The sequence below is a fragment of the Acomys russatus genome, chromosome 12, assembly GCF_903995435.1.
Source record: "Acomys russatus chromosome 12, mAcoRus1.1, whole genome shotgun sequence".
Taxonomy (NCBI): domain Eukaryota; kingdom Metazoa; phylum Chordata; class Mammalia; order Rodentia; family Muridae; genus Acomys; species Acomys russatus.
In genome coordinates this window covers 13579430-13597533 of record NC_067148.1, presented here as the reverse complement: position 1 = coordinate 13597533, position 18104 = coordinate 13579430, and the positions used below count along the sequence as shown (strand labels likewise).

The window sequence follows — 18104 nt, the reverse complement described above, 5'->3', positions numbered from 1 at the left end:
TTCTTTTATGTGGGCAGAACCCTCGGTGTTCAAATCGTCCCTTAAAGGTCCCACCCTGAGTGCTGTGTTTGGGGTTAAGTGTCTCACGTGGGACCTTGGCTATATTTAAACCACTACAGAGCGTGTGTGCCCCGTAGTGGCTCAGCCGGCTGGCCCTGGAGTCAGACAGAGCTCAAAGCTTTAGGCCCCTCACCGGCGCAAAGCCTGGTGCTCCCTAAGAACAGACCATCTCGTCAGTGGGCCAGCACTTAGCTCCACGGACCTGCTTGATAATGGAACAAAAGATGGTTTGAAGCAGGCGCCTCATCGAATGTTCTGGAGAATAAGAGCTGTGAGACTACAGTCCAGCGTGGTCATGCTTGTTAGGATTCAGCAAAACGCGATTTGATGGCTAACATAGCGAGAAAGAAAGTGCGTTAGCTCACGTATGGGAGGGGGGGGGGTTGCGGAATTTGTAACAGAGCCGTTTATTTCAGAGGTTCAATGACTCCTGAGTTCCACAGGCAGTGAGAACCTTTGTACCTCTGAGAAGTCTTTCACTTCTGTCTCACGTGCTGAGCCTCAGTAATGGGCACAGGAGATGTGAAGCGACTGCAGAAGGCCCAGCAGAATCGGGCCGGAGCTAAAAGAGAAAGCCCGGGACAGTCGGAGTCCGGATGTCCGGTCAGGGTGTCAGCCTTCGTGGCTCATTCTGCCTCTGGGCTTTCGTGATCATGGGCAAGTCGGAGCCTCCCCAAAGTGGGGCTAACAGCATGTTAGGAGTAGGAAGCTGGTGAATTTGGAGTCACATGGCCTACAAGAATTAGATTCCGGAGGTCCCAGAAAGACATCATTTGGGAATCAATAACTAAGCGGACGCAGTTCTGCTCCCTGCTGCGCCATGTCTCGGTCACCCAGGTCATATAATCTCATCAGTAAGAAAGTAATTCTTGTCTTTTATGGCTCCCCATGGTCCATCCTGTAGACTGAACCTAGTGCCTCACACATGCTAGGCACGTGCTCTACTACCAACCAACATCCCTAGCTTCCCCCTACCCCCCTTTTTTTTGTCTTGAGATGGGATTTCATTTTAGTGGTCCAGGCAGGCTTTGAACCTGGGATCATCCTGCCTCAGGCTCACGAATCGAGTGCAACTTCAAGCCTATGTTATCAGGCTCTCTCAGGGCGCGCGCGTGTGTGTGTGTGTGTGTGTGTGTGTGTGTATGTGTGTGTGTGTGTGTGTGTAAATGTGTGTAAATGTGTGTGAATGTGTATGTACATGTGAATGTGTGTGCATTGTATGTGTACGTGTGTATATGTGCATGCATTTGTGTATGTGCATGTGACTCTTTGTGTCTGTGTGTGTCAGTATATTTGTATGTGTATGTGCATATCTATGTGTGTACATTTATGTGTGTGTGCATGTGTTTCCACATGTGTGTCTGTATATATGTGCATGAGTGTATGTGTGTATATGTGCATGTGTGTGTTTGTGTGTGTGTGTGTGTGTGTGTGTGTGTAGGTCAAAGGACAGCTTTGTCCTCTGCTCCTACCATTGAGCCCACTGGCTGAGTTATTTTGCCAGCCCTCTTTTAGGGCTTTCTGGTACTGTGAATAAAATCTTGGAAGTGAGCTGTGTCCTCCTAAGTCCAGTTCTGGCAGGTGAGCGTTTCCTTCCCTTCACTCCTCATGGTCTCCCGTACCCCTGCCTTGCACATATGAACACAGATCACTCCTCATGGTCTCCTGCCTACCTGCCTTGCACATATGAACACGGGGCAGCTCCCCTAGCTCTCAGTAGGAACGAGGAAAGCACACTGAACAAGACTGCAAACCAGCGTTGAGATCCATTCCTGCTGAGCACAGGTCCTTAGGCAAACTAATTACTTCCCAACTAATTTTGCTCAGCAGAAAGAGTAACAAGCCAAGGAGTAAGTGTATTCTAGACTTCTAACAGGTGGTCAGCAACATTAGCCTTTTTCCTCCGCCTTGCTCAGGGTGGGGCCTACAGCAACTGTGAACTGCTTCTTCCTTATACTGCTGCTTACTAACAGACTCCCAATTCATTTTGATTTTTGTTGTTAACTGAGCCCATTTCCCAGAATCCCTTGCATTTTGAAGTGACTGTACGGCCCAGGTCTGGACAAAGAGATTGGATAGGAGGCTCTTGAGAGCTTCTGGAAGATCCTGTCTTCCTCAAAGAAGGGATAGACACGTCAGACTGGTGTGCTGGTGACTTTCTTTTTGCTTTGAGCCAAGGTGGGATCTCTGGACCCATGGGGCGACTAGACAGAGGACCCGCTGCAGGTGACTTAGCATCTCACTTCTTCTCTGTAGCCGTTTGCTTCAGCTGCCTCTCCTCTGAGTGTTCCCGTGTCAGCCTCTTCGGGTGCTATATGCCTTCTGCTAAGACAGCACAATGTCTGCACAAGACCCCCCTTGCAGCCCTTGTGTACCGGTATTTCTAAGGTATCAGCGAGAGCTTTGCTGAGCTGCTTGCTCAAGGTGCAAGGAGTTGCCAAGACCAGCCAGGGAAGGCCTTGCCTTGGAATCTGGACTCCTTACATATTGCCTTTGAAAGCTGATCTTGGCCACTGTATTCGTTTCCTGTGGCTGCTATAACAACTCACTCACAAGGAGTGACTCAGCTGACACTCGGCTAACAATGGATTATCTTCCACTTCTTCGAGCAGTTCAGAAGTTTGAAATGGGTCTCAGTGAACTAATACCAAGGGGCGGCCAGGCCTGTGTTCTGTTGGAGATCTCTGGAAAACTGTTTCCCTGAAGCCTTTTCCAGCTTCTAAAGAGGCGTGTATTCCTTGGCTTATGTGTGCCTCTCTTCCAGGCCAGTGACGTTGGATGGGGTCTCTTCTCATGCTGTGGTCTCTCTGGCTCTCCCTTTTTAGTCCTTCCATTTCAAGAATCCTCATAAGTACATTGGCCCCACAAGAAAATCCAGAATAATCTCCAGATGTGGTGTTGTTGGTAGTGTTTTTTGTTTTTACTTTTTTCCTGGACTCACTTTGTAGACCAGGCTGGATAATCTACAGTTTTAAGCCCAGCAAGGTACTGTAATCCCAGAGTATATAAGGTAGGGCCAGGAAGACTGTGAATTTAAGAGCAGCCTGAACTCTATGATGAGACCCTGTCTCAGAACAAAACAAAACAAAACAAAACAAGGGCCGAGGTAGAACTCAGTGGTAGAGTACTTGATGAGCATGTACAAGACTGGGTTCAGTCCTCAGCAAATAGAAAAAAAATCAAAACAAACTCCATCCGATTAGCAGCCTCCAATTCTGTCTGCAACCTCAACCCGTCCCCTGCAACATAACAGGCTCTAGGGATTAGGAAAAAGACATCCTGGGTTGGTGTCTGTGTGTGTACATGTGTTCCTGTGTGGTTTTGTTTTTGTTTTTGACAACCCCAGTTTCTTTTTTCCTCTTGTTTTGATTTTTGGTTTTTCGAGACAGGGTTTCTCCATGTAGCTTTGGATGTCCTAGACTCACTTTGTAGACCAGGCTGGCCTCGAACTCACAGAGATCCACCTGCCTCTGCCTCCCGAGTGCTGGGATTACTGGCTCGAGCCACCACATCCCCTAAGCCCCAGTTTCTTTAAGGTCTTCTTAAGTTTCTCTTGGTCATTTCTTGAGTGACAACTGTGAAGTTATTTAATAAGCCTCCTCATTGGATAAACACGGGCACAGAGAAGAGCAGCACAGCCGAGGAGGCTGGTTAGAGTTGGAGACATTTTCATGTTCCCAGTCTGCAGAACATGAGTGGAAAGAAAGCAAAACACAGAAGCAACGAGTTAGAGTAACCACAACCCCCTGAGCACGTGCCTTCCTTATGTATAATGACTGCGGAAAGACTGAAACAAAAATATTAAAATGCTAGCAAGAGCAACATTACATGGCTGGGCACAAGAATACACATCATTCTTTTTTTCTTTTTCTTTTAAAAAAATATAATCAAAATTCTAGCCATATGGTTAGTTTATACCTACAAAGAGGGAAAGTTTAAAAATTAACTAACTTTATTGCATCCGCCCTCCCTCTTCTCTCCCATATTTTCCTAAGTCCTCTTTCCCCAGGAGCACCCTCCATCTAACCATCCACTCAGAGGTTACTTGAAAACAGAAAGGAAGACAGAAGGGAGCCGGGGAGGGAGTTTCTGGAAGAGGGAAATAAACAAGACAGCAGGAGGCTGGCTGTGTTGCAGTGGGTTCAGCCTGTTCAGCCTGCCTTGGCTTTGCCCCGTCAACCCAGGCTCCATTTGAGACAAGTAATTAGTATGCGTGGAGCAGCCTGTTAGGCACCCTCTACCTTTAATGAGAGGCTTGCTCTGACAGGCTGCCTTTTCCACGTCTACCAGGCCTAGGAAGACAGAAGGGTGAAGCAGACTCCCAGACCTGTGCCTCCTTGCATCTGTAGTGCCATCCACCCGTCCCAGCACAGAGGGGGAGGCTGTGGCTAAGGCTTGTACGCCCTCTAAGGGTGACAGGGTCCCAGAACCCTCAGGAAGGCCAAACTGCAGAGAGTGGCTCAGCTTCTGGGTGCAGAAGTCCACAGGGGGTGAAGAGAGGTGCCCAGAAAGACCAGGGCTAGTAGTCAAAGCCCTCCACATTTCAGCCTTCACCAGATTCTCCAAAAATATTTTGCAGCCAAGAATTTATGCCTGGCTGATTCCCCGAGTTTCCCTCTGTTCCCTCTGGGCTCCTGCTTACCAATGCCTGTGTCTCTTATTTTTACCACAAGATTCCATTTAAATTCCTCCTCCTCTTCCTCCTCCTCCTCCTCCAAGAAGCTACTCTAGACTCTCTCAGTGGCAGCCAGGTGCGAAGACGCTGAGAGCACAGACAACAAAGGTACAATTAGACAAATGAGATTACACCAGACTCAGAAGCTCCAGCACAGAAAACCAACAGAGTGGAAAAGCCTGCAGAACCGAATGTTTTAAATAAAGAATTTCTTCTGACAAAGGATTACCAGTCAGAATATAGAAGAAACTCAAAAAAGTCAATAAAAATACAATTTTAAAATGGGCAATTTATACAGACCCTTCTCAAAAGAAATCTGAACGGTCAGGAGACTTGTGAGAAAAAGTGCTTAGTGCTGTTAGCAGTAGAACTTCAATGAGAGATGCCTCACCCCAATTAGAAAGGCTATTATTAGCCGTTCTTGGTGGCGCATACCTGTAATTCCCGCAGAGGCAGGAAGATCTGAGTTCTAGGCCACCTTGGTCTACAAAGCAAATCCAGGACAGCCAAATCTACACAGAGGAAACGCTATCTTGAAAAAGGAAGAAGGAGGAGGAGGAGAAGGAGGAGGAGATGGAGAAGAAAAGAAAAGCTATTATTACAAAGAATAAAAAGGCTTGGGGATTTAGCTCAGTGGTAGAGTGCTTGCCTAGCAAGCGCAAGGCCCTGGGTTTGGTCCACAGCTCTGAAAAACAAAACAACAAAACAAAACAAAGAATAAAAAGGGCCAGGGAGATTGTTCAGGAGGCAAAAGTGTTTGATGCTAAGCTTGATGTGCTGAGTTCAATCCTTGGGACCTACATGGTAGGAGGAGGGAACTCACTTCAAAAAGTTGTCTTCTGATTTACACACACACACACACACACACACACACACACACACACACACACACACACACACATCTGGGGATGTGGCTTAGTTGCGTGGCTGCCCGAAAGCCCTGGCACTCTAGAGATGGGAGCCAGAGGATCAGAAGTTCAAGGTCACTCTCAGCTACATGGTTAGTTTGAGATCAGATACAAGATCTGGTCTTTGAAAAAGGACAAAAATGATCAGATAGCAAGTACTGGTGAGATCTGGGACAAAGGGGACTCTTACCACTGTTGACGAGGGCGTGGGTCAGCATCTCCACTGTGGAGAACAGGATGGGGACCCCTCCACCCCGCCCCCCTGAAAACAGATCCGCCACCAAAGTCACTACCTGACAGAACTTGAAGAAAATAAAACCACCATTCCTGCACATCCATAGCTAAGATATAGACTCTTCCTAGACGTCCATCAGTGGGTGTACGGTGTTGGGAACAGAGCACAAAGGCCCTCGTACCCACAGATCTCCAGCGAAACCAGAAATGTTAAGCACACAGGGTTTTCCCTTCAAAGGAATGGATGTAAAACCCGTTCTTCCCTCCAGAAGGCTGGGAGTTGGAGGTGGTTAGCAGCCTGGTGGTCTGTGTTAGCTGCGGAGCCAGGCCCAGAAGTGGTTAGTAATCTAAAGGACCTCAATGCTATCTGTATGCTGTTGTTTCTGACTTTGGGTTTTGAGATAGAATTACTATGCTGCCCAGGCTGGTCTTGAACTTCTGGCTTTAAAAGATCTTCTTGGCTCAGCTAAACTGAGTATGTGGACTGTAGACGCAGGCCACTGTACTGGCTTAAGAAGAGGTTTAAGACAGTGGCTGGAGAGATGACTCAGTGGTTAAGGGCACTTTTGTTTTGTTTTTCAAGACAGAGTTTCTCTGTGTAGCTTTGACTGTCCTGGACTCACTTTGTAGACCAGGCTGGCCTCCAACTCATAGCGATCCCCGCCTGCCTCTGCCTCCTGAGTGCTGGGATTAACGGTGTGTGTCACTATGCCCCGAGGTTAAGAGCACTTTTAATAAACCTGTAGTCATGACTAATATCTAGAGTACCCCAGTTCAGTTCCCAGCACCCACATGGCAGCTCACAACTGTCTGGGACAGTTTCAGGGGAGGTCCAATGCCCTCTTCTGGCCCTCTGCTTGCAAGCAGCACACAGACATACATGCCAGCAAAACAACCATACTAATAAAAATAATTTTAAAATTATATAAAAAAAAAGAGGTTTTGGGCCATGTTTAAGGGAAGCTAGACGGGATGGTAACTGTGAGGTGTTTCCGTTTGGAAGTTAAATGGGATGCAACCTCTCCTGGTCTGATCAGCGCACATTTCATCAGCATGTCGAATTATCACATGGTACCCCATAAATATATACAATGAAAATCAAACAATAATACAGCACGCGCATGCGCGCACACACACACACACCCTTTAATTGTTCCACAGTGTTGTACTCCAGCTTGTCTCAAAGACTGCCTGTGTCAAGTGTCATTTGGGCACTATTAGCTTTCTTCACCAGTCCGTGGACTCCTCTTGGGTGGAGGCTGTGGCTCCTCACGACACCACTGGCCGACACCACTGGCAATGAATATGCTCGCCTGACCACTGTTTGTGGGGTGTCTTCTGTCTTAGGCATTGTCCTCGGGGCTGGTTGGTTAGGTGTTAGCTCAGCTGAATGGGGGAGACCCAATGTCTTCACAGCTGACTCCCTCAGTCCCAGTTTTGGAATTTTTTTTTAAAGTATGGAAGTAAATGGTAGTAATGGTTGTACAACAATGTGAATGCACTTAATAGCAGTATATTGTGCACATAAAAATGATAAAATTATATCTATATATGTGTATCTATATATGAGTTGCTTTATCTGCATGTACGCCTGCACACCAGAAGAGGGCATCAGATCGCATTATAGATGGCTGTGAGCCACCATGTGGTTGCTGGGAGTTGAACTCAGGTCCTCTGGAAGAGCAGACGGTACTCTTAGCCACTGAGCCATCTCTCCAGCCAATCTGTGTACACTTTAACACACACACACACACACACACACACACACACACACACTACAAGCCTTATAAAGTGAGAATTAAGTAAGGCTACAACCTAATTAGAGTAATAACGGGTGTCATCATAAGCTCTAGGCATTAGTCATCATTATAAATATTCTTCAGAACCAGGGAGACGGCTCAGCATAAAGGGTGTTGTTAGCAGTGCAAGCCTGAAACCCATATAAAAAATCTGGAGGCAGGCCAGGCATAGTGGTGCACGCCTTTAATCCCAGCAGAGGCAGGTGGATCCCAGCAGAGGCAGAGGCAGGTGGGTCTCTGTGTGAGTTCAAGGCCAGCCTGGTCTACAGAGTGAGTTTCAGGACAGCCAAGGCGACACAGAGAAACCCTGTCTCGAAAAAACACAAAACAACAACAACAACAACAGGATGCAGTGCTGTGCATTTGTAATCCTGGCACTCCTGTGGTGAGCTGGGAGCATGTCTGGATGCTGTTGAGCCAGTTAGGCTAGAGCAAGAGGTACATCAGCAGGAGAAACAGGAAGGATGCTGGGTTAACAAGGCGGAAGAGGAGAACGGACTTCCAAACGTGCGTGTGCTCACACAGTAAATGAGAAAGAAAAATTAAAATGAAAAAGTAAATAGCCTCTCTTAGCTCTACAAGGGAACCAATAGATGAAAAAATATAAAAACAAGAGTCCACTGGACCATGCATATAGCATGAAAATGTTTTTTGTAATCCAGTTAGATTTTAATGAAAATCTGATTCATTTCCTTAGAATTGTGAATGGTTTGTATAAGGAATGTGCTGGAAGACTCTCAGATCTCCTCCCTCTCCCCTCCACTCTTCTCTTTCGCCTGTCTGTCTGTCTGTCTGTATCCGTCTTTCTGCTTCTCTGTCTCTTTGCTGCCTCTCCCCCGCCCTCCCCTCTCTCATAGTGCCAGGGGGATTGGCGTGCAAACTCTGGATCTCACACATGCAGGACAAGTACGAGCTGGACCGCCCCTCCCCCTGCAGCCCCAGCTCTGCTTCCTACACATATTGCTAGAAATGCGGAGACTCATTTCTCCTCTGAGGGATGTAGTGTCTAGAGGTTGAGCTGAGCCTTAGAACAAATTGTCTAAGCTCCCATTCCAGTTGCGTAGCTTGGGTAATTTGGGGTAAATTATTTAGTTTCAAGTCTCATTTTTTTTTCTTACAAAACAGAGGTAAAACTAGCACCCCACCATAGCCTTGCTCAGGTGAAGTGACATTTGGTCTATAAGATGCCCGTTACAGTTAACATTCAGAAAACATCTGTCTGAGTTGGGGGGGATAATTCGGTTGGTAAGTACTTGCCAAAAGTACTAAAGCAGGCAACTCTGTTTATTTTTTTGAGACAGGGTTTCTCTGTGTAGCCCTGGCTGTTCTGGAACTCACTCTATAGACCAGGCTGGCCTTGAACTCACAGAGATCTGCTTGTATCTGCCTCCTGAGCGTTGGGATTACAGACATGCACCACCATGCCTGGCTAAAGCAGGCATTTAAAAAGTATTGACAGATTCACAAAATGTTAAAACCATAAGAGCGAGAAAGAAAAAACAATTTGAAAATTAATACACTCGACAATTTTAGAAACCCTTTGGGATATTCAGTTGTGCCTCAAGACTGTAGCCATATTTTCACTTAAAAACTGCCCCGAATTACAGCTATCTGGGTTTACGGCAAAGTGACTGCTAAATATGGAGATGTTGAATGAATAAAAGTCTTCCGGAATGGTTTCAACTGCGAGAGTGTTGAGACTTCCCTTGGCTTAAAACAAAATGGAACAAAAAGCAAGAGAAGGCCCCGGTGTGCCTGCAGAGGTCTGAGAGCTCTGAGGTCAATTGTCTTTTCACTTGACATTCATTGATCCTTGCTCTTTAGGAAGCTGGGTCATCAGGAAAACTGCCAAGTGGACCCAGAGATGTCACTGCATGCTTGCCCTCAGACTGGCACACAACCAGAGGTGCTGTGCACACGCATATGACCCCTAAGCCCCTATGCTAAACTCTCTCTAGATCTGTATGGGGTCTTGATTATTGGAGTTGCGATTCTTGGCCCAGCCAGTATAGACTTTCACTAAGTGTCCCTACCATAAAGGCGTCACCGTCCACCTCCTCATTTGAGCTCTTTAACATTGAGTGTGGTCCTTTTTTAACTACCAGTCTCCTTTATTTAGACAAAGACAGCCTGACCTGGAGGAAGACGGCGTGGCTAATGGTGGACTCTGTTTCTGAAGTTTGCTGAGCTACAGTTCCACCCCACCTAAAACAGCAAATGCTCAAGAGTGTTTCAACTTTAGTATTTTACTTTGCTTGTTTGTTGTTTTTGTTTTTTGAGACAGGGATTTGTGTGTGTGTGTGTGTGTGTGTGTGTGTGTGTAGCCTTGGCTGTCCTAGAATTAGCTCTGTAGACCAGGTTGGCCTTGAACTCACAGAGATCTGCCTTCCTCTGCGTCCTGAGTGCTGGGATTACAGGCATGCACCACTATTACCCTGAAATATTTTTATTTTTAATTTGTGTATATGTGTGAGTATGGGTGCCTGCAGTGTCCAAAGGAGACCCACTGGACCCCCTAGAGCTGGAATTGCAGATAGTAGAGAGTTGTCTGACCTGCAGGCTGGAAACAAAACTTAGTCCTCTGAAAGAGCAGCCAACACTCTTAATCACTAAGCCACACATTAGTAATTTTTTTAACTTACATATGGACACTATTTTGTAATCTCCCTACTCTCTCTCTCTCTCTCTCTCTCTCTCTCTCTCTCTCTCTCTCTCTCTCTCTCTCTCTCTCTCTCTCTCACACACACACACACACACACACACACACACACACGTCTGTCTGTCTGTCTATCTATCTATCTGTCTATCTATCTATCTATCAAGCCACAGGGCTTTTCTGTGTAGCCCTGGCTGTCCTGGAACTCTCTCTGTAGACCAGGCTATCCTCGAACTCAGAGATCTATCTGCCTCTGCCTCCCAAATGCTAGGACTGAAGGTGTGCTCCACCATGCTTGGCTGTAGTCTACTTTTAAAAGGAGACTGTGAATATTTTTTCATGTGATTTGTGATTAATATATTGCTTATTGCCTGCCCAGAATCTGTTACATGGTGGTACTGTCATTCATTTAATCAATATTCACTTGTGAGACATTTAGTGTCCAGGGTTCTGCATAGTGATAGATATGGTGCTTTTGTAGTAGACATTTAGGGCTTATCTTGGCTTCATTTCTAAGGAGCTTCTAAAAGCCAAATGCTGAATCAAAGGGTATCAACTCTTTTTAGGCTTTGCCAAAATGTCCCTCAGAAAGGTCATGTTACTTTTCAGATTGAATGATTGAGACTGTTTCCCTATAGGCTTTTGGAAGTGAGTGTTAGGCTCCTGGGTTTCTGGAGTCCATAGCTCTCCTTCTGGGAGCTCACTTCTGTTGAAGTATTCATCTCACGCAATCCTAGGTCTCTTGACTTGTTTCCCTTGTAAAATCTACAATACTGTTTCCTAGTCTTTTTTGGGAGGAGGGGTGGATTTTCAAGACAGGGTTTCTCTGTGTAGCCCCGGCTGTCCTAGACTCGTTTTATAGACCAGGCTGGCCTTGCATTCACAGAGATCTGCCTGCCTCTGCCTCCTGAGTGCTGGGATTAAAGGCATGTGCCAGGCCCTGTTTCCTAATCTTAAATGTCTGCCTATTACTATTCCAAATCCTCTCTACACCACTTCCCTCCCAGCCATTTAGAGTTAGTCTATACCGCTGTATCCTACAGCTTTGAGTCCTAACTAGAAACAGGTACTGGAGGGTGAGAACTCCCTTCCTCTATAAAGCCCAAATGTCACCAAAGACAGAGACAAAGTTGTCTCTGCTGGAACAATTGATTTTATAAATTAGTAAATTCCCTGCCTATTCCCCTGCCCCCCAACACAAAAAGTAGCCATATGGATAGGCAGTTCAAGGGCATGGAAAGGATTCTCTGTCTGGGAAGTAAGTTACTCCAGCCAGGGAAAACAAAAACCACTTTAAGTATTTAAATATAAAAGGGGTGCAGCAAGATGGCTCAGCAGGTAGATAGGGGTGCTTGCTACCAAGCCTGGTGACCTCTTTTTAGGGAGGAGTTTCAAGACAGGGTTTCTCTTTGTAGCCTTGGCTGTCCTGGAGTCACTTTGTAGACCAGGCTGACCTCGAACTCACAGCGATCCTCCTGCCTCTGCCTCCCGAGTGCTAGGATTAAAGGCGTGCGCCACCACTGCCCAGCTGCCTGGCAACCTTTGATGACCTGAGTTTGATCCCTGGAACCCACATGGTGGGAGGAAGTTGTCCTCTGACCTCCACACTTATGACATGGCATGCATGTCCTCTCAGATGGACAGACAGACAGACAGACAGACAAACAAACAAACAAATGTTAACAACAGAAGGAATATAGTTTAGGGTGTTGTTTACACAGGTGATTGGAGTGTGTGGAAGTCAAATACATATTGAGATAATATTGAGATCTGCAATCTTGGTGAGTTGACTCCACCTCATTCTAGAGACCAAGAGAAGAACGGGATTGAGGGTCATCCAGAAGAGCCTGGGGCCGGTGTGGGCCTGCCTGCTGCAAGCTGGACCACAGAGGTTAGGTTGTACAGGTGTTTCTTGTCAACTGGGATGGAATGGAAGGTGGGTGGCTCTTCTGGATTTTCCCTTTTTCTCCCCCCCCCCCCGCCCCTAGTCTCCTTTCCATGAACCCTATTGACAAAGAGCTCATTAACAAAGATGTTTCTGAAATTGTATGGAGCCTGTGGTCAACCCTATGAACACAGCAGAGCAAGGGAAAGGTGTGGAAAACAAACTGGCCAGGCACAATGGCCTTTAGAGTCCCTTCAAGTTCATAGACAGTAGGCTATCCATGCTAGTGGTGGAGAGGCACACAGTAGGCTATCCATGCTAGCGGTGGAGAGGCACACAATAGGCTATCCATGCTAGCGGTGGAAAGGCACACAGGAGGCTATCCATGCTAGTGGTGGAGAGGCACATAGTAGGCTATCCATGCTAGCGGTAGAGAGGCACGCAGTAGGATATCCATGCTAGTGGTATGGAGGCACACAGTAGGATATCCATGTTAATGGTGGTGAGGCACACAGTAGGATATCCATGCTAGCGGTGGAGAGACACACAGATGAGATTTGAATCCTCTGCCACTCACTGACCTCAGGAAGTCACACAACTCCTTTAAAGCTTCAGTTTCCTGTTTTGTAAAAGGGCCCGTATGGTGCTAGAGCAGAATGATCAAGTGCTGGAGGCCAGCCTGGGCTACACAGTGAGACTCTGTCTTTAAAAGATGGCTAGCTGGGGATAAGGAAGGTTGCTGAGAAAAACTGCACTTCATGGGAGCATGGAGGAGGGTCAAATTAAATAATAGCTTAAAGTAACAATGAACATTTGACAAGTGTTCCCCGTCATTCAAGAGTTTACTCAGGATTTCATGGTAAAGGGCAGTGGGGCGATTGGTCAGAGGCTTTTGTTTTGCCTGTGGCAGATATGTGACTCAGGCGCCTGATAATTAACACATGAAAACACTGAAAGCCCGCACAGTCAGTTGACACAGTGCCTGTCCTAGAGGACATATTATCCCATTGGAAGCTCAAGGAGACTGAACTTTCAACACATCATGGGATGGGGATGTTTGCGAGGGAGGAAGCCAGGTGTGTTTCTGCCCAGGGACGTGGGAGACTTTGTGAGATGACATGCTGTGTTTTGACAGATGTGTAGGAGTTATCCAGAGGCATGCACAAAAGTATCGTTGAAAAAGGAGCTGTAGGGGTGAGCTAGTGTAGGTATAAGGTTATTGTGTAATTCAAATGCCGGCTTCTGTACCCCCACCCCCATATCTGGTTGCAAGCCTTGTTCTGAGAATCTCCTGTCTCAATGTTGTGTAAACGCTACTCCCCGGTTGTCTGCTGATATGCCAATAAAGCAATTTACGGCTAACTGTTGAGCAGAGGAGAGAATAGGACTGGACTTCCTGCCAGCCAGGGGAGGAGTTAGAGGAGGAAGTGGAGGATTCAGGTGTGGGCAGAGGTGCAGGAGAGAGCAGGAGAGAGCAGGAGAGAAGAGCTGGATCAGGAAAGTCACAAAGTGCAAGTATCTCTGGGGCTTATATTGGAAGGAATCCAGATTAGCCTAGAGGATTAAAAATTGAGTAATAAATGGTCAGTTATTGTGTTGTGAAGCTTGTTTACAAAAAACATAATATAGTCTCAATTCTTTGAGTGATAGCTGGGTTAAGGGAGAAACTGAGAAACAAACACAATTTTGTAAAAAAATAACCATAACAAGGTAGTCTGTGGGTTAGTTCTGAGGGGTCCATCATTGAGGTAGAGTGTGTGTGTGTGTGAAAAAGTGGGGTACAGGGCAGGGCATGGAAGAGAGAGCCAGTGTGTGAAGGACCTAGTATCAAAGCCAAAGCTTTATTAGAACTGAGAGACTTTGAAACTAGGGAGTAACCCACCCACCATCTCTAATCTAGAATTTCACCGAGGGACATATCTTCCCAGCCTGTCTTGGGGCTGATGCATGTGGTTGTATGAAAGAAAGCAGAAGGCCAAGTGCACGTCTGTATGAACCAGAAAAGAGCAGAGTTTCCCCTTAATAGTAAAACACAGAATGGGAAAAGTAAGTAACTTCTGCTGATGCCAAAAGGCCGAAGGTAAATACTTAAAGCATTCTTATTTCTACGAGCTGGGGACATCAGAGGTAGATGGTGATGCTTGTGGTTGTGGACCTGGGTTTCGAGGGTTCTGATTCCGCTCTTGATGTGAATGTGATTTTGTGTCACTAACTAAAAGAGAAACGTGAACTGGTAGGATTCCAGTCTTCTTGCTTTCGGCATTTCCCCCATATATGACATGTGGGCCTTAGGATGGTAGTTCTCAGCACACAGGGCAAGATGACTGAAGTGGAGGCCTGCGAGTTCCATGTCTTCCCTCCCTCAGGATCAAGAAGTTACTTACATCCAAAGCTGGGATTGCACTTATGAGCACATGACACCATCTTTCCCAAACCCACCTTTCTCCTTCCGTATGCCAAGATGGCTTCTCTGAGGTCTTGGAGCGTGCGCAGTTCAAGGTCCGGCTTCTTCCTGTGATCTCCCCTCGTCTCTCTGGGTGGCCATGTGGACAAGGCTAGCCCTTCTGAGTAGAGGATCAGTGCCCCCTTTCTTGTGCTGAAGGTCTTAGGAAGAAGGAGGCTCCAGGGGTTCTGGCTGGCACTGTCCCCATCCTGGGCCTTGCTTACCAGGACGCAGTCTTCCGGGGACTTCCAGTTCAAATAGTCCTTTAATGAAAGAAAATGCCTCGATTGAGACACTGTGGAGGATCCTCCTACAGCAAACACTGTGTAAAGATTTTTGGCTTTCCAAAACTGTTTGTTTATGTGTGCACATGCGTGCACATGTGCCGTGTGCATGTAAGGAGGTCAGAGGGTGACATGTGGGTAAGCCAGTTTTTGTTTTCCACCTTAGGGCTTGAGGGAACCACACTTAGGTTGTCAGTTTGAGTGGCAAGTGCTTTTACTGAGCCATCTCATTGCTCACCCCCTCTCTCTTCTCTTCAGTTGTTAATTTTTCTCTGAATGACCATTAACAATTAGGAGTAGACTCTCTGGCTATAGTGTGGCAGGGCTTTAATGCCAGCAGAGACAGATGGAGCTTTGTGAGTTTGACGCCAGCCAGGTAGGTCTAAATATCTATCTGAGACAGCCAGGGCAACAAAGAGAGACCCTGACTCAAAAAACAAAACAAGACAAAACAAAACAAAAAACCATGGGCTTGGAGAACCACCTTAGTGGTTAAGAATACTTGTTACTCTTCCAGAAGACCTAAGTTCAGGCCTCTGAACTCACATCAGGCAGTTCACAGCTATCTGTAACTCTAGCTCCAGAGGAGCCACTGCCTCTGGCCTCTTCAGGTACCTGAACTCATGTGTACACACCCATATGCAAACACACACATGCATACACACACACACACTCATGCACACATACACATATATATGTGCACATACATAAACACACATACACACATACATAACTGGTACATATATACTCACATACACACAAACACATGGACACACATACACACACATACTCACATACATACCCACACACCCATATACACACACATACACATTCACACATATACTCACACACACACACACACACACACACACACACACAGAAACCGACACAATAGCAAAAATTAGTAGAACCTAGTACACAATTCCATTTTACTCCACACAACTTTCAGAAGGGCTGGGCCTGACTAGAGGCTTTCAGCAGAGCACTATGTAGGCCACAGTTAGTTACATCTCCTGGCATGCAAGCAAGGACTCGGAACTATCAAGGGCTGTAGATGACTTGACAACTAGACCTGGGCTATTAACTAATTTAAACATGAGACGCTATTCCAATCCGCCACCATTTTAGCTACACACAGGGAGGGGATCTGTACATTCCAGACTCTGTGGAACGCTGCCTAATTTGGCTAATTAGGAGCTTATAAAGTGGCTATATAGCCAGTCTGTAAGTGTACGCCATTGGCCACTGGAGTCCTTTGAAGCTTTATATATCTTTTAATGCAGTGAAGGTCCAATATTATGTCAAACTACCACGATGATGGAGATCTCTGTCCTGCGGATTTGCAAAGCACCCCGATGTGTTTATTGTTCCTGGCAGCCCTCGAGGAGCACAACAAGGGGATTCTTGCCACCTCTTGAAAAATCTTCTAAAATGAGATTTGTTTTGGCCTCCATTAAATATAAATACTAGCGGGTTGAAGTCCACAACGTTCCAAAAAAGCCATCGAGAGGCACACACACACACACACACACACACACACACACACACACACACACACACACACACACACAAACACACAGCGTTTCAACCACCGAGCACGGCTCCTCGAAGCCAGCAGCTGTCAGCGCTCCTAAACACCAGGTGCAAAGTCTGATCTTGGACCAAATGTCCGGTCTCCAGATAACCTAGATGCTCCTTCAGGCTCGAGCAGAGGCAGCAGGAAGCAAGTGTGAGGGAGGCAGACTGTCCCTTGGCAATTCTTGGGAGGGAGTGGAATCAGGCAAACAGAGGGAAGATCTACCAGTGACCTGCACCATCTTGGGTCCAACACTCACTAAAACACAGCTCGAAAAGACAGAACAGGCCTCCCCATCTTCAGAATGTGCCCTCCACCCCGCCCCCACGCCCCAGCTCTAAGACTCACCTCTGGTTCAAAATAGACTTCCAGCTTTTGTTTTTTCTGGACCAACTTCCCATGTCCTCGGCTCAGGAGAGAGAGGGTGAACATGTTTCCCTGATGGCTCTCTCTCTCAAGGGCAGTTCATCTCAGTTTTGAAGGCTGAGAACTGGTCACACTTCAGGGTTTCCAGAGCTAAACAGCAAACTGAAGGAGACTGGGAACATAGGGTCTTTTATGAACTATACTCCCTCTCACACAGCAGTCGGGTAACAGCCACCAGCCACACAGTTTAGACAGAGCGCATCTTTGTGGGGGAGAAAAACCAAACGGTAAGGCCTGGCTCCTCAGACAGCAGGCAGGCTGTGTTAGGCCTGGCTCCTCAGACAGCAGGCAGGCTGTGTGGACTCTCTGCTCCTCTGAGCCCTTGTTGTCTCTGAGATCTGGTTGCCCTGCTACAGGCTGCGGGCGTGCATCTACAAATCTGGGCCAAGGCACCATCCTTCTCATTGTGAGTGGAGGTTGTTTCCGGTTGCTGTGGCAGCACAGGGAAATGAAGTTTAACCCAGGAAGGCAGAGGAGGCTAAAGGCTCTGCTAACTCACTGGCTGGGGTGGGGGTGGGGGTGGGAGCTGTCCACTGGACGTATCAGGAGGTGGAGTGGGAGGCTGTGTTGATGTGTTTTTGTTCTTGTTTTTGTTCTTGTTTTTTGCCCCTGATGTGTGCTCGTCTTGCTTTTAGCAAGTGTCTTCCCCTTTTTCCTGACACATGAAGCTGTCACTGTCAAGTATTAACAGACTCCATCTGTGTCCATCTGTGACATTGCCCTTGGCTGTGGCTTCATTTTACTAATGACTGTGCCTGAGCGATGACTGGGAGACATTGGGAAGCTCTGGCTTCCATTGCATACCCAGTTCTCAATGGGGGACATCTTAGTTGTCAACACACACACAGACAGACACACACAAACACACACACACACACACACACACACACACACACACACACACACACCCCAATATGACCATACCACTTTGGTGCCTAGGATGTCAAATGTCTTGCAAGGTGTGACTGTCTTGCATAATGCAGTACCCCTCAGCATCGTGTTATGAACTTACCCACTTGCTTCTCTTTGGTGGTGACACTGAGTGAACACAAGGTCCCGTAGGGGCAGGAAGTGGTTAGGCTCCAGTTTTGACCAAGGAAACAAGTTCTTTGTGGCTCCGCCCCCTGCTGGTTGGTATTCAGAAGTGCAACAACCTGT

The 18104-nt window shown here is 46.9% G+C and overlaps 2 protein-coding genes across 2 annotated transcripts in view; both read right to left on the bottom strand.

Moving 5' to 3' along the window:
- The window catches only part of Kiaa2012 (KIAA2012 ortholog), a 115971-nt gene extending 98608 nt beyond the window's left edge, over positions 1-17363 (bottom strand). The window contains exons 1-2 of the mRNA XM_051154533.1: positions 16869-17363; positions 14657-14923 (exon numbers count right to left, since the gene is read on the bottom strand). Of these exons, the coding sequence (XP_051010490.1) occupies positions 14657-14923; positions 16869-16952 (351 nt within the window). The 5' untranslated portion in view covers positions 16953-17363. The remainder of the gene's footprint in view (positions 1-14656; positions 14924-16868) is intronic.
- Positions 1-18104, bottom strand: part of Fzd7 (frizzled class receptor 7) — a 70964-nt gene that overhangs the window by 9505 nt on the left and 43355 nt on the right.